The sequence below is a fragment of the Lagenorhynchus albirostris genome, chromosome 3, assembly GCF_949774975.1.
Source record: "Lagenorhynchus albirostris chromosome 3, mLagAlb1.1, whole genome shotgun sequence".
NCBI lineage: Eukaryota > Metazoa > Chordata > Mammalia > Artiodactyla > Delphinidae > Lagenorhynchus > Lagenorhynchus albirostris.
Window position 1 is genome coordinate 167,904,547 of NC_083097.1, and position 16,182 is coordinate 167,920,728.

The 16,182-nt window shown below is 53.0% G+C and overlaps 1 protein-coding gene across 7 annotated transcripts in view; it reads left to right on the forward strand.

The window, feature by feature from the left end:
• Positions 1-2,240: 2,240 nt before the first annotated feature.
• SH3GL1 (SH3 domain containing GRB2 like 1, endophilin A2) overlaps positions 2,241-16,182 on the forward strand; it is a 31,291-nt gene continuing 17,349 nt past the window's right edge. For 5 of the 7 annotated variants that reach the window (XM_060145535.1, XM_060145536.1, XM_060145532.1 and 2 more), the window contains exon 1: positions 2,245-2,491. Coding sequence is in view for 4 of the 7 variants with exons in the window: in XM_060145532.1 (XP_060001515.1) it covers positions 2,447-2,491 (45 nt within the window). In the remaining 3 variants the exon portion in view is untranslated. Of the gene's footprint in view, positions 2,492-16,182 lie in introns of all 7 variants that reach the window. The other 2 variants (XM_060145538.1, XM_060145534.1) reach the window with 2 other exon arrangements.

Below are 16,182 nucleotides of genomic sequence, written 5' to 3' on the forward strand. Positions count from 1 at the left end.
ACTGTGATTGGCTGAGCTCGTGGGATACGTCTCTGGGAGGAGGGAGGGTCAGGCTCTACGTCATGACGAAACGCTTTACGTAGGGCGCCGGTGACAACCTGAAGCTGCAATTGAGCTGAAGACTAAAGTTTTTTTAATCCTAATGGGACGTAGGCCGAATACAGCCACAGCAATTTAAAATTATAAATTATTTTTATATTAACAATAAAAATAAAATTAAATAAACTCTGGGCATCGCTTCAGAAGCATTTGAGAGGCAGTAAATATATTCAGAGGGAATGAATGAAATGGATATTTCTGGTTTAATCTTCAGGGTTTTGCACATGCTGTTTCCTCGCCTGGAACACTCTTTCCGCAGCTCTTTTACTGGTTGATTTCTACCTAACTTTCAGATCTTAGATTGAAACCCCAGAGGAGCCTTTCCTCCCCATCCCCCAACAAGATGAAGTTCCTGCAACAACACTGTTCTTTTTCTTGGAGCAATTACAGCTTGTGTTTATTCATTAGCGTGTTATTGGTTAATGAATTCATTTCTGTTTTTGTCATTAGCTCCATGAGGGCAGGAATCGTTTATCACAGTATCCCCAGGACCTACCCAGGACAACCATTAGTAGGTACCCAATAAATATTTGAGTGAATACATAAATATCATTTAATTGAACTGTGTGATCATGTAAGTTAAAAGCCTCACACGGAACAGAAACCTTCAGAGTCAGCCTGCAAGCCTTAGGACAAGTTTTCTTCAGCACCAATTTAACCTCTCAAGCAGAGCAGAAGTGAGGAGAGAAGAGTGAAATTTAGCCCAATTTTGGAATTCTATTTATCCTGTAGATTGGATAATTAAATCAGTAGAATTGGTTGGAAATAATGTGGAAAATAGGAAATCTGAGGACATCGCTTTGGGCAAGTCATGTCTTACTCAAGGCCTCAGTTTCCTCATCTGAACCATTAGGATGTTTTCCCTTCCTTCTCTGACATTCTGGCATCTGAAATGATTTAGACCAGTGGATTACCATTCAGGGTGCCCATCAGAATCACACGGGAGGTTTTTCAAACTATTCATAATAGCCCCATCAGGATCTTGGGGAAAGACGTTGGGGCATGCGTATTCTAAAGCAATCCTCTGATCTAGTCCTTCTGTTGAGGCACCTGTAAACTTCCAGCAATCCTCTGCTTTACAAAATCACTCAACTCTGTCAGATATTTCAGCACTGAAGTTGCAAGCACTTTAGCTCTAGTCACGTTATTGTTCTTTTTCTGATCGGTAGTCAGACACGTTATCCATTGTGCAACTGGCCCCCACCCTGTTTTTTTTGGACTCATTTACTCATTTCGATTCATTATTAATTTCCAATTCATTCAATAAAAATAACAATTGATGAAAAAATCAATATCGGTAAACATGTATCAATCTGGGAAGGCTTCCTGGAGGAGGTGACATTCCAAATAGAGTTATTTTTTATGCACAAGGGACAGGGGAAAGATTGGGGAAGAATGTGCATGAGAGGAATAATGTTAGCAAAATCCATAGGCAACAGGGACCATGGGTTATAGAAGACGAAGAGAGCCGAAGTTAGACAAGGTGATGGGGTCAAATTATACAAGCTTTGTAGTCCATGTTAAGAAATTGGGAGAGTATGCTAAGGCCAGTAGATGGACTTTAAACAGGGGACTGATGTGATCTGAATTGTGTTATAGAAGCATCATTCTGGCTGTCTTGTAGAAGATGAATTGGAGGGGAGAACCTGAAGGTGGGCACACCAGAGAGGAGGGTGGTGGAATGGTCTGATCAGGGCAGAAGACAGTTGGGGCAGTGGAAACGAGTTATAAGTGATAGCCTGATGTCTGACTTGGGCAACTGAATGGACGAACACGGGGCCGAACGAGATGGTGGTGGAAGACCACAGAAGAATTGGGTATAGCTGAGATTACCGAACAGGTATCCGAAGATTTGTAAACCCAGCCTCTGGAGTTCTACCTGCCCCTTCGCCTCCCCAATCTCTGCAAAAAGGTGTTAAGCGCCTTTCCTAAGACGTCAGGCCCACCTCCGGGACTCGAGGGGTCGCTGCAGCCGCCACAGCCCCTCTAGGTTCTCCCCGGTCCACTCACTGGGCTAGGCGGCCGCTCCATCCGCAGGCGGAGTGCGCGTGCGCTCCCTGGCCGGCAGGGGGAGCGCGTGCGTAGACGGGGCCGGGGGGGGCGCGCGTGCGCGCGGCGGAGGCCGGCACCGGAAGTGTGTGGTTGCCATGTAATATCCTGGCCGCGCGGGCGCGCGAGGGGCTGAGGCGGCGCCGGGGCGGGCGCGGAGCTGGCTGGAGGGCGGCGGAGGCGGTGCCGTAGGGGCCCGCTGAGGCGCGCGAGGTTTGGCGGCGCCCGGAAGCCTGTCGCTTGCGCGGTCTCTCCGGTTCGCTGAGTCCGCGCGGGAGGCCCGACGGCGGGAGGCAGCATGTCGGTAGCGGGGCTGAAGAAGCAGTTCTACAAGGCGAGCCAGGTGAGCGGAGGCCGAGGCGGGGGGCGAGCTCCGGGCCCCAGGATGCTTGGAGGGGGTCCCGGCCAGGCCCTGACTCGGGAGGGAGCCGTGGGTACTGAGGGGGCGGCGTTGGCACTCGTCCCCTGCCGGGTGGGGACAGCCTAGGAGGGGCGGGGGTCTGCGTGCGAGGTGGCCCAGACCCTCCCCGCCATGTGGGCTCCAGTCTCTTCGAGACGGGTGGGCAGACGCTTTAGAGGCGCGGAGGTGCACCCAGAGGTTGGCCCCGGACGTGGACCCCTCTCCTCCCGTCCTTCCCTCTGAAAGGGCGGGCGGGCGGGGGGGGCGCTGTGGGGCGGCAGGGAGAGAAGGGGAAGAAGCAGTCCCGAGCTTGTCGACACAGGACTCTTGCTAGAGAACCCAGGGTCAGGGAAATTTTGTGTCTAGAACAATTCTTTTTTTTCTTTTTTTCTTTTTTTTTTTTTTAAAGATAACAAACGAAAAAACCTTTTCAGTGGGCCAGGTACAAAGTTGAACGGGTAGAGTGAAAAGTCAGTTTCCCACTTCAGTCCCTCAGGCATCCAGTCCCTCTCTCCAGAGACAGGGACTGTCACCAATTACCAAAGAGAAGGGTATGCCTCTCCTTTAAAAACACACACGTAGCGGTAACATCGTCTACACAGAACCGTGTAATTGATGTTTTTCATTAAATGTGTCTCGGAGATCGCACTAGAGCCAGAATTCTCACCTTGGGTCATTCTCTGTTGTGGTGGCCCTCCTGGGCACTGTGGGGCGTTGAGCAGCATCCCTGGCCCCTACCCAGTCGATACCAGGAGCTCCCCCCACCGACCACGGATGTCTCCGGATGCTGCTAAATGTCCTTAGGGGAAAACCCCTTTCCCTTCCCCCTCCCCCAGAGCTACTCCTAGAGCCTCTTGTATCTTTTTAATGGATATGTGGCATTCCATTCCATGAAGTCTGTCATAATTTATTTAATTAGTTGTCCATCGATGGACGTTTAGGTTGTTTCCAGTAGTTTTCTGCTGCAAATGATACTATCGTGAATAGCCAGTGAATATCTCTGCTCACAGGTGGGATTGGATTTAAAGGATAAGTTCCCAGAAGTGGAATGCAGAATCCAAGAATATAAATGTTCTACTTTGACAGATAGGTGTTTTGGAAAGTCACCTTTCCAAAACATCCAGACATGTCCAAGCATCCAGACACCAAGTCTCCCCCTCCCAACGGTGCTGTGTCAGGCCCCATTGCTCACGAGTCTGGTGAAAGCTGAGTGGATCCACTCTTCAGAAAACTGGGCGAATGCAAAATTCAGTTTATAATTTCAGATCCAAGAAGTCCCAGATCCCTTGATCCTATGAGAACCTTAGATCTGGAGTTTGTGTGGATAGACTCCAGGAAGGAGCGAGCAACAGTCATAGGAGTTGTTTGGCCCGTGCTGGCAAACCAGACTCTGCCCACAATTTGGAGAGGTCCAGTGGGAGGGAAGAGAGATGAGTCCCCAGTAATACACAGCTGGGACCTTTTGCCCTTTGAGGGGGAGAACTAATGACCCTAGTAGTTGTCTAGGGCTAAAGATATTTGGGGTCTATCTCTAGACTCCAGGCCAAACCCTGGAGGAAGAGAGGTTTAATCCAGAGGGATTCTAGGATTGTTGCTGAGAGTACAGCCCTTTGCCCCAGCAGGATGGAATTAAGTGAGCTGGCCCTGGGTTAGACCTTGCCCAGCAGGCCTCAGACCCCACCCCCGCACACTTGACCAGAGCACCTTGGAGGGCTGCTCACTATCTTGGGCCCTGATGTAGCCCCTCTAGCAGGAACTGTGGGTCTTGGAAGAATTCCTGGGCCACTTTGTTCCTTCATATAGACAGGTCTCTGGAAGCCCTCCACGCCCCGCCCCCAGCCATGAGGGCCCCGGCTGGTGGCCCATGCTGTCCCCAGCAGATACGCTGTGCCGGAGGAACTAGCTGGGCCTCAGGCCATCCACCGGAGCCTTTCCTCTCAGGGAAGGAAGGTTGGCCTGCATTCAGACCTGTGGGGAGTGCTTGGAAATCTGGAAAGCTCAGAGCAGTGCAAGCTGGTGGTGCGGATCAGTTTATTATCTCGATATTCTGAGGCCCAGTCCCAAAGAATTGCTGCGACACGTCCTCCTCTGAGAGCTGTCGTCTTGGCCTCCTGACCGATTCCATGTTGAGTTGTCCTCTCAAGAATCACCCTGGCTGTGTTCCATTCCCTTCTGCAATAGTTTCCATAGACCTCTGCTGTTTATCTGGATGTGTCCACCTCTTTGTGTATTACTTTACTTTTTTTTATATATAAATTTATTTATTTATGTGGCTGCGTTGGGTCTTCGTTGCTGTGCGTGGGCTCTCTAGTTGCGGCGAGCGGGGGCTACTCTTAGTTTGCAGTGCACAGGCTTCTCATTGCGGTGGCTTCTCTTGTTGCGGAGCACGGGCTCTAGGCATGCGGGCCTCAGTAGTTGAGGCTCACGGGCTCTAGAGTGCAGGATCAGTAGTTGTGGCACAAGGGCTTAGTTGCTCTGTGGTATGTGGAATCTTCCCGGACCAGGGCTCGAACCCGTGTTCCCTGCATTGGCAGGCGGATTCTTAACTGCTCTGCCATCAGGGAAGCCCTGTGTTTCTTTTCTTGATCTTATGAACACCTCTTTCAAGTAGGGTCGTCTGTGTCAGGTAACATTCTTGTTAAGTCATAATAATATATATTGAGTTTTCACTGCGTGAACAGGTGATATTCTTTAAACCAGTCGGTCTCAATTGGTCTCACTTATCTGGCCTAAGGGTAAATAAACACTGTCCCCTTTTTACACAAAAGGATTTGGGGGCATTGTCTTCCTGTAGGACAGTAGTTCTCAACCAAGGCCAGTTCTACCCTCCAGAGGACATTGGCAACGTCTGGAGGCATCTTGGGTTGTCACAACACGGTGGTAATTAATTATATTACAGCGCACTGGGCGGCCCTGCACAACCAAGAGTCACCTGGCTCTGACGTCAACTGTGCTGAGGTTGAGAAACACTGTTTTATGGTTTGAAAAAAGTGAGGATAATTTTACCCAAACAGAAGAACAACAAAAAATCCTTCCTGGGCATTCTTCTGGCAGCTGCCTGCTTTTTCTAATTCTCGAAATGCAGATAACCACATATACGCAGATGGACACGTGCATAAAATTCAGCATCCAGACACCAAGTCTTCCCCTCCCAAGTCCTCAGGAAAACCCCAGAGTGTTTTTTGGCATCTGGCATTTTTAAGAAGGTACAAGCTTGCATTGGTGCCTCTCAATTAGGGGCAACTAACCCTCCCCTCTCCCACCCTGAGCACCACCCAAGGGACATTTGGCAACGTCCGAGACAGTGGCACGCCTTGGGGAGAGGGTGCTACTGGCACCGAGTAGGTAATGGCTGGGGATGGTTGTTAAGCATCCTACAACATACAGGACAGTCTTCTACACGACAAAGAATTATCTGGCCCTGCATAAGAGAAGCACCAACGTTTCTGTAGCAAGAAACCCTACTTTGAAACGGGTTCTTGATTTCCAAGGCTTGTAAGAGCATCATTTCTAAATTGAGAAATAGAAGCCAGGTGGATGTGTGACAGAGAGCTGGGAATAGAGAAGCTGGGTTTCTCGAAGGTGAGGCTGTGATGTTAATGAAAAGTTTCTACCTCCTTGGTGACACTGGTAACAAACCAGGTCCCAGTGTCTGGCAGTATACTGGCAAATTCCACACCAGTTCATCCCTAGTGAAAACTTTCAGGTCTCAAATAAAATCGGTTTGAGCTTGAGCGGGAAGTTTGTGGGTTTTTACTTCTTAATAGGAACTGGTCACCTGAGCTGAGGAAAGTTGAATGTATGGAGTGAAGCAGCCAAAGAAATGGGCGTCTGTCTCAGGCCCGTGGTTTTGGTCCCCTCTGGCCTCGCTGTGTAATGCCACTCAATAGCCCTCTGGTACTCATGCACACCTAGAGTCCAGGGAGATGCTTTTATGAGCCTTTCTGAGGAACTGAGGTGGGTAGAGGAACCCAGTAGTGAGATCTAGGCTCAGAAGTTCACTTGTCATTGTGGTGTGTTTGGGTGACATTAATTTCCAGGCCTAACCTTCTAACTGGTTTCCTGATAATTCTTGTGGCTGGGCTGTGTGGAGATTTGAGAGTGTAACTAGGGATAGATCTGGCAGTTGCCTGGAATGCTGGCCTGATTTTTTTTTTTTTTTTTGCCTGAAAGGAGGGAGAGAGTTTAAACTGAAAGATTGGTTCCGTCCGAGCTAGGAGGGAAATTCATGACCGTCATATCCCGTAGCTTTGACGTTTGTTGGATACTCGCTAGGCTCCGGGTTTGTGTCTAGGAGGAAAGATCGAGCTTCCTGGGAAAGGCATGGGGTGGGGGTATGACGGGGGGCCCAGGACCCCAACGTGTTGGAGTAAGCAGTAGCCGGGGGAATGTCCGATGTCCCCAGATACTGCCTGCTCTGACCTTTTTTTTTTTGGCTGCATCAGGTCTTAGTTGTGGCACACGGGGTCTTCGTTGAGGCGTGCAGGATCTTCCACTGCGGCGCGGGCTCCTCTCTAGTTGTGGCGTGTGGGCTTTCTCCCTCTAGTTGTGGCACGAGGGCTCCAGAGCACGTGGGCTCTGTAGTTGCGGCACGCCGGCTCTCTCACTGAAGCACGTGAGCTCAGTAGTTCTGGTGCACGGGCTTGGTTGTCCCGTGGCACGTCTTAGTTCCCCGACCAGGGATCGAACCTGTGTCCCCTGCATTGGAAGAAGAATTCTTTACCACTGGACCACCAGGGAAGTCCCTCTGACCTATTTTTTAAACTTCATTTTATGGGATCATGCTTTTGATTTCCCAGTAAAGTTCTTGGCCTGCTAAGTAGTGGACATGGAGTGATCTTAGGATACAAAAATCTGGAATTTGTAACCCCTTAGTCTCAGCACGAATCAAAGTGTGGAACCTGTGAGCCGGGAGCGACAGGTGTCAGGCGAGGTCTGGGGGTGGGGGTGGTCCCTGGCCCAGACCCTTGAGCTGAGCAGCTGCAGGCTAACCTCCGGAAGACCTTCTGCCTCGGGACAGCAGACCTGGGAAGGGCCTTTGGCCATTGCCATGTCCACGTGCGATGGGAACTGGGTTAAGTCCACTCTTACAGGAAGCCACTCTGCTGACTCATTTTGTAGGAAGACCCTTGACCTAGCGGTGTCCCTGTGGGACCTTGGACAGAGATGATCCTGTCCTGCTCCATCAGTATTCCGTCCCCAGCTTGCTGGGTGGAGTAACCAGCCCTGTGTTTCAGGCTGCACTGTGGAGCTACAGAAGAGATTTGAGACTGCCCTTCCCGAAGGGAGCCAAGGGGACTCTTTAAACTCCACCACTTCCCAGGCCTCTCTGTAAAACCAGGTTAACCCAACCTCCTGGGCAGGACCCGCTGTTTGCAATCAGGGAGGCGCCCTGTAACCAAGCAGCATCCTGCATACTCTTGTTATTAACATACCAGGACCAAGGGGTCATCATATTCTGTTTCTGCTGCCCGTGACTGCGGTACATCAGACCTGAAGTTCACCTCTGACTCAGAATCCTGTGTGTAGTAAAGAGCAGTTTATCAAAGAGGGCCCGTGGGAGCTAATCGCCCTGCTTATCTGGGTATGTTTTGAGGCAAAGCTGTAGGATACTTAATTATATTCCGTGTGCCACTTAATAACAGCCTCTGTTTGGTTTCAGAAATTGGAGGCTGTCACAGTTTTGCGACCCCAGAACTGTCACTGACTTAGCAAGTGAAGTAAGGAAATGGTGCTATTTACCCACCCACCACCCATCCACCCAGCCTCCCTCCGGAGCCAACATCCAAGCAAGCGCTTAGTGCCTTTGGGGGCCTGAGCTCTCCGCCCGCCCGTCAAGTGTCCATCTGAGCATCGCTTTGCTTCTTTCCTCAGAGGACAAACTGACAGGCTTTGACCGGGCCCCTCAGGCCTGCCATTTGCCTCTGGTGTGCGTGTCCCATGGCCTTTGACACTGGGATGTGGGCCACAGTTAGCTCTGCCCTGGCCTCTGTCTCAGCCCTCTCCACTTTGTTGCCAGTATTTTAAAACGGATCCAATCTGGGGAAAGTTAGTTTTTAATTTGGGCGTGCAGCCAACTTCTTCCGTAGGATTTCAGAGGCATCTGCACATTTTGACACTGCAGGGCTGCCGTGGGCCGCGGAGTGGCAGAGGAAAGTCAGATTGTCTTCTATTTCTGGTTTTCGAGGTCACGGCGGGGGGTGGAGTGAGGTTTCTGAGGTTTAAGGAGGGTTTGATGCTGGAGCCTTCCAGCCACTGGAGGGGTGAGCAGGCCCGTTGAGGCATCTTTACCCCCTGTGCTCAAACCCTCCTGGCTTTTAAGTGCCTGGGGAAGTGTCAGGGGTGATTTTTTCTGGTTCTTTTTTAAAGCTGTCCCTGGAAAGCTGAGGAAGGGTGTATCAGACTGTAGAGCAGCCGGTTCCTCTCTTCTCCCCTCCTCTCTGCACCCCCCTCCTTCCTCCTCCTCTTCTCCTTCTTTCTCTTCCCCACCCCCCCACCCAAACTTTTTCTCTCCCCGCCCCTCTCCCCAGGGCTGGATTTGCAGCCACTTCTCTTGAGCACTGCAGTTTGGGTCCAATTCTGCTCATTTCCTGTTAAGCAGTAACCAGGGCTCCACAAACTCAGGCTCTCAGAGGATGGCCTCGTCTTCCTTTTCCACTCAGCTCCTAGAAAAACCTGCTGACTGGGCCCGAGAGGGGGGTCACGCGGAGACTCCCAACCACAGCAGGAAAATAGATGTGCGATTTCCTCTGAAGGACCTGACTCAGCATCAGCTGTGGCCGCCCTGGGAAGAGCCGCTGCCTGGATGCTCAGATTTCCACACCTGGGCATTAAACCCCTCCAGCGGTACCACGCCCGCCCGGGCTGTCACGGCCCAGTGACGTGAGCTGCCTCCCGGGAGGGGGTGGGCGGTGAGGAGGACAGTGGGTCGCTGTCCCAGGAACTCAGTAAAGGTTAGCTGGATGGAGTTTGCCCCACATCGTAGGTCATGAGAGCGCAAAAGCGGGGCGGCCGTGTGGGCGCACCTAGAGAAGACAGGGCTGGGGTCTGCTGAGGGGAGCGTCCCCCGCCGACCTGGGGTGCGGTTCCAGCTCCAACCTGGCATTCAGAACCTTCCGGAGCCCCCGCCCTGGTCGCGGCTTTCAATCCCACCCTCCCCCTCACAGCCAGCACGCCCCAGTCCAACAGGTCTGCTCAGGCTCATACCTTCCCTCCTCCTTCCCCACCCCAGCCCAGGTCTCCCTGTCCACTTCCTCTTTGCCCTCAGAGCCCTGCATGTATCTTCCTGTATCCTTGCCATCTCCTGGGTCCCCCTCCCAAAAATATTTCTCCACCCTCCCTGGTGGTCTCCTGCCCACGTGCCACACACCCAGCACATCCTCACACCCAGTGTGCTTTTCTTCTCATTGGGTGTGAGCTCCTGAGGGAGCAGGCTTGCCTGGCGGCTGGTGACAGGCCCGGGTCCCCACGGGTCGTGGCTTGCTGGCCAAGTAGTCAGAAATGGTGGACTCCTTCTCAGAGCGGGAATGGGGCTGTCCAGTGCCAGTGGCGGTGCCCATGCGAAGCCAGGTGGCTGGCAAGGCCGTGGAGGCCTCGGTCAGGAACAGGTCCGACTGGTTTAAAGAATAAGAAATCAAAGCTCAGAGGTTGTTCCTTTTGGCTTAGGACCTGTCTTGAGGGCTCCAGGCCGAGGGACCGGCGCTTGACTGGGCCAGAGCGGCCCAACCTGTGTCACGGGCAGTCTCTGTCATTTCAACCCCGCAGCCAGGCCTGAACTTAACTGGAGGTGCCCAGCCTGCTGGGAAAAGGAGTTCCCTGGCTCCACTTTCCCCAGGCCCCACCACTCTGGCCTCAGAAGCCTGCTCTCTGCCCCTGGACTTCTGACCTCTTAGACTTGACCGGCGTTAGCCCGGGTCCTGTGTGCAGCCCCTCCCTGGCTTCCACACCTGGCCGCCCTTCTGCCTCTTCTCCTGTGTCCTGAGTCAGCTGGCCAGCTCTCTCACCCCCTCCTCCGCTTTGCCCCGTTGGTTCCCCCTGTGGGCTTGCCACCCTGCCTCTGGGCCTTCTCCCTCCAGGACCTGAGGGACCTCCCTGGCACCTGCCACTGCTCGTGCACCTGTCCTCCAGATCTTTGTCCCTAGTCATGGCACTCCCAGCCACCCTCTAGATGGTGGTCCCTGCCCGTCTGGCTGGTACTGGAAATGCAACAAGCTAGTAGGCCCAGTGCACCTGAGGCCAGCCTCCTCACCTGCGGGCCCTAACTTTCCCTGTCCACACCTTGGGGCCCAGGGAGCCCCGCCACCTTCCCCGAGGTGCTGTGTCCATCACACCAACTCCTGGGCCTGCAGTAAATACCTGGAACCAACCACCTAGCCTGTGACTTGAATCAATTAGTTAACTTGACTTTCAAATAGACTCACTTTTTAAATTTATTTTAAAAGGGATCTTGATGTTATTTCTTACTCTAAGTCATAGTAACTGGATCACAAGATACAACAGAAACAAAGCAGTGTAGTTGATTCCTCCTGGATTCCTTACCTCGGAGGCTGGGGTCTGGTCCCTCTTTTTTTTTTTTTTTTTTTTTTTTTGCGGTACACAGGCCTCTCACTGCTGTGGCCGCTCCCGTTGCGGAGCACAGGCTCCGGACGTGCAGGCCCAGCGGCCATGGCTCACGGGCCCAGCTGCTCCGTGGTATGTGGGATCTTCCCGGACTGGGGCACGAACTCGTGTCCCCTGCATCGGCAGGCGGACTCTCAACCACTGCGCCACCAGAGAAGCCCTGGTCCCTCTTATTAAAGAGTCGCTGAAACAATAAGTGCCCACGAGGGACTTCTTGGCAGTCCAGTGGTTATGACTCTGCACTTTCACTGAAGGGGGGCATGGGTTCGATCCCTGCTCAGGGAACTAAGATTCCACATGCCACGTGGCACGGCCAAAAAATAAAAAGCCAAAAAAAAAAATTAAAAAAAAAAGTGCCCACTGGAAAGTTTTTCCTTGCCAGAATGAGGGGTACTGAAAGAGCGTCGCGGTGGGAATAACTTTCTCACTTGTCCCTGGGTTACCTCTTCTCTTGTCACCCCCTCCCCTGCCCCTCATCGTCTCCCCGTGGAGCCAGGAAATCCTGCAGACTTGAATTAAGGCTCAGAAGAGAGAGCTTTGGGGTGAGGGTGCATTTCCCAAGTGTCTGGGGAGAGGCCCGACAGTAAGTGGCACCGTTCAGTCTGTATGTTTAGTCCCCCGACACCACCTTGGCCGATAATTCAGATGTCTTTGGCCAGCACACCTCAATCCAGTCCCACTTTCTCTAAAGTGGAGCAGCTGACTGATGGTTTTTCCTCTGTCGTTTTGGGTCTCAGCCCCAGGAGTGAGAGGAGACTTAGGACGCCCCCGGGGAAGGAAACTGGGAACTTTATCACTCCCGAGGTCCCCTCCTCATCTTCTGCCAGCTGCCTCCCCAGGATGAGGCCCCTCGGCTGCCTCTGGGCAGGCACGCAGGCAGGCAGGCAGGTGTCCATCAGCTTGATGGCCTCAGGTCATCAGAGCCGTGATTGTCTGAAGTCGGGCGGGCAGCCCTGGCCCTTCAGGGTCAGCCTTTGTCCAGAAGAGGGCGGCGAGCGCACAGGGACAAGGGCGGGATTTCTCCGTCCCCTAACCCTAACCTCCTGGCCTAGGGTTGTCCTTCATCTCCTCTCCCTGGGGTGTTTCCTCCAAGGTTGAGAATCCTTGCTGTCCCGCCAAGTCAGCATTTCACCCTTGAGGAGTCTTGGAGCTGCTGCAGCTCCCCACTGATTGCCCCAATACAGTTGTGTGTGCTGCCCTCAGAGGTTGGCTCTGAGGTTCGTCTTTTGCCCCCAGGCTTGATGCGTTTACTTCACGGCTGAGAAGCCTTAGGTGTTTCTCCTGGGCTCTCTTGGAAGTTCCACATCACCATTCCTTTCCCGCCAGTGGACTCAAGGGTAGCTGAGCACTCTCTCCGCTTTGCTTCAGAGTATCCCATGCCCTTGGCCTCGGCCCAGGGTGGGCAGGAGGCACCGGTCGGCCAAGTCCCTCTGCCGCCTCCAGACTGTCAGGATTGGGAGGCTTCTGTGGGAAGTTGTGCAGAGGGGGGCGCATTGGGGACCCGGGAGTCCGGGTGTGCTGGTTCCGGGGAGTGGGGAGGAGGACCTTTTGCCCGGTCTCAGTCCAGGCGTCCTCTCAGCTCTCAGCAGAGCCTGGAGGAGAGTCCACCGCCGTCTAGGGGAGTTTGCACTCAGCTAGTTCCCCGCACCAGGCAGTGCCAGTGTGTCGTAAAGGGCACGTCCCTTTTCAGGCACTTGAGTTTGTGTTAAAATGTCTCATCTGTAGAGAGAGAGGTGAAGAATGGCCAGCCGTTAGCCAAGCGCCCACAAGAGCTTGAGTAAACACGAGCAGCACAGTTAGAGTCGAGGGCCCCTCCCCGATACATCACTGCACACGAATCTACCGCTAAAAAGTCTGCAGCTTTGTTTTGCAAGTTTACACCTCTTAAAAATGGTGTCACATGGCAGCTTTTTTGGCCTGCTCTTTTCGCTCAGCACCGCTGGGGCGCTTCGTCCACACGGAGCGTGTGGCTCGAGTTTTTTGCTTCCACAGCTCCCTGCTGTCCTTTGTGTGCGGACAGCGACTTGTCCTCCCTCCGCTGGCAGTGGGCATTTAGGACGTTGCCGCGTTTTTGCTCTCGGCGTCACAGTGAGCGGTCACATGGATGTCCCCGCAGGCAAGGTCCAAGTGTTTCTCTAAACTCCTGCCCATTTAATGTGACCGTGTAGGTTTTTGAGCAGGACCAGCCTGGAGAACACCACCACCTCTTCTGTTCGCATGACCCCGGAGTCTTGATCAAAGCTGCTGGGGGTCCTGCGTCAGGGCCCTCGTCAGGGGTGACCTTTCTGCTAGGCTCCATGGTACCGCCTGAGCCAGGAAGCTGGGTGCGTGGGGCGGGGGCTCCTCAGGCACAGGGTCCGCTTGGTGGGGGCACAAGCCAGGGGGAGGACCCAGGGAGACCCACCTGATGAAATTGGGCCCACCTGGTCATCCAGGGCGATCGCTTCCACCTCCCGGTCCGTGCCTCTGTTTAAAGAAACCTTATTTAATATACATTACTGATTCATTAGCATCGGATGCACAGCCAGCAGCACCTGAACTCACCATCGGTCCATCATTGTTGGCGGGCTTGTGTTTGCAGTTTCACCTTACTTGCCGAAATGTGTTTGTAACCCCCCCCATCAGTACTTGGGGCACCTTCGCAGGTATTCGTGAACATGCCCAGAGTGACAGAAATTTTTGAGTCTCCCAACACGTTCATTCCCACTGAGGCAGAACAAGACTGTAAACCAGCATCCTTTCCACGGCTTGTTTAGTGATGCGTGTTTGTACCTTTGTGCTTCTTGCGGGTGTTTTCGCTCTTGGTCCCAAGCATGGAGCTGAAGTGCTGGCTAGTGTCCCAGGCACAGGAAGGCTGTGACGTGCTCACAGAGCACGTGTGAGATGAGCTCCGCTCAGGCGAGATCAGGTACTGCTGGCCGTGTGTCCAGTGCTAATGAATCAGCAGTGTATATTAAATCATTTTTCTTTCTTCTTTTTTTTTAAATATTTATTTATTTATTTGGCTGTACCGGGTCTTAGTTGCGGCATGTGGTATCTTTAGTTGCGGCATGTGGGCTCTTAGTTGCGGCATGCATGTGGGATCTAGTTCCCTGACCAGAGATCAAACCCAGGCCCCCTGCATTGGGAGCTCGGAGTCTTAACCACTGTGCCACCAGGGAAGTCCCTAAATAAGGTTTCTTTAAACAGAAACACACATAACATGAAGTTACAGGTGATGAGTTGTGACCAGAGGCTCACAGGAGCCTAACCCCTGCGTGTCCCCAGAGCAGTGGCTCAGTATTTACTAGTTCGGCGTCTGGGCGACTTTATAGCACAGAACCACTGTGAGTAACGAGAGCTGACTATTCCCGTGGCAGGCAGAACACCACCCCCCTACCCTCCACCAAGGTGTCCCTGCCATTATCTGGAACCTGTGAATGTGTGACCTTGGCAGAAGGGACTTTGCTGGTGAGATTAAGGGCATGGACCCGGAGGTGGAACCGATGACCAGGTGGGCCCAATTTCATCATAATGGCCCTTAAAAGTGGAACCTCTCCCTGCCTAGTCAGAGGGAGACAGGACCATGGAGGAGAGAACCAGAGGGCAGGTGGCACAATAGGCCCACCTCGCTGGCTGTGAAGACGGAGGACGAGGCCACAAGCCAAGGAGTGCGGCCGCCTCTAGGAGCGGAAAAGGCGGGAAAGCTCTAGAGCTCCCAGAAAGGGACATAGCCCTGCCAACACCTTGGTCTTCGCTGGGGAGAGCCATGTTGGACTTATGACCTCCTTCAGGTTTTTGTGCGGCTTAGGAAACGTGTTTTGAGTCACTGAGTTTGTGGTAATTCGTTACAGCAGCTGTAGGAAACTCTTACAGGTCCCTGCTGTCTTAAAGCTTTGTCTGGATAAAGGTTTTCAGCTCAGCATTGAAGAGTGTGTGTGTGCACGTGCACGCATGCATGCGCATGTACACACGAGCACCTGTGTTTCATCCTCCCTTAGCTCTCACCTCCAACTTAACGGCTGGGGTCAAAGAGGAAATAGGAGCGATTCGCTTTGCCAAGCTGATGGATGGATGCTGTGGGAAGAGCGGGCCTCCCACCGAGCCATCTTCGTTTTAGTGCTCCATGGAAGTCATCCCCTGGTTCTTGGAATCCCACCTTGGTGACTTACGAGCTAGTGGACTGATAGGGAATCCTCCATCGTCAACTTGAAAACCGGCTCTGTGTTCAGGTTTTACGCAAAGAGCGCTGTGGCCCGTCTAAACCTCTGGGAAATGCCACAGTGGGATTTCGACCAGCATCACTTCCCATCCACTGTAGAAAGAGGTCGGCAGTTCTCGAGCCTGATAGCGTGCCTTTCTTCCCATCACGAACACTAGAGGCTCGTGCCAGGCAGCCTTCACTAATCACTCCCACAGCTGCAAAGGGGACGCTTCAGAATCACATTCTGGGAGTTGGTTTCCAAGCCGGCCCTTAGCGCCTCTGTCCTCTGCATTGGTGCAGACCCCGCGTCCTCCGTCTCTGCCTTTCCTCACGTCATGTCCTTTTCTCCCATCCTTCAAAGCCAAGTCCAGGGACATCTTGTAACTCCTACCTGGTTCCCTCCCCACAAGGAGGAAGGGGCTCCTTATCTTAGGTCCTTAAGGTAGTGCCGTTTTTGTGTGAGCTTGTAGTATCTATCTCTTTTTCCCTCTACTATACCTGGCACATATAAATATCTGTTGAATGAATAAGGGCAACCTTCTCAAGTGGGGAGCTGGCCTGCTGACTTTGACCCCAGACATTCAGCCCCATCCTGCTCTGATGGAGCAGGTAAGCTCAGGGCAGGAGAGTGTCCCAGACACGCACAGTGGCTGAGCGATTGAAATAGGGTAGATACGGTGACACAGGGTCCTATGACACGCGCCCTGTACGGAGAAACCAGAGATGACTCACGAGGAGGTGACCTGGACCCTGGCTTTGAATGTGGACACGGAAGGGAGAAGGGAGAGGAGGATGCAGATTGTCCCCAGCAGGCAGCAGAGCAAAGCCCCCA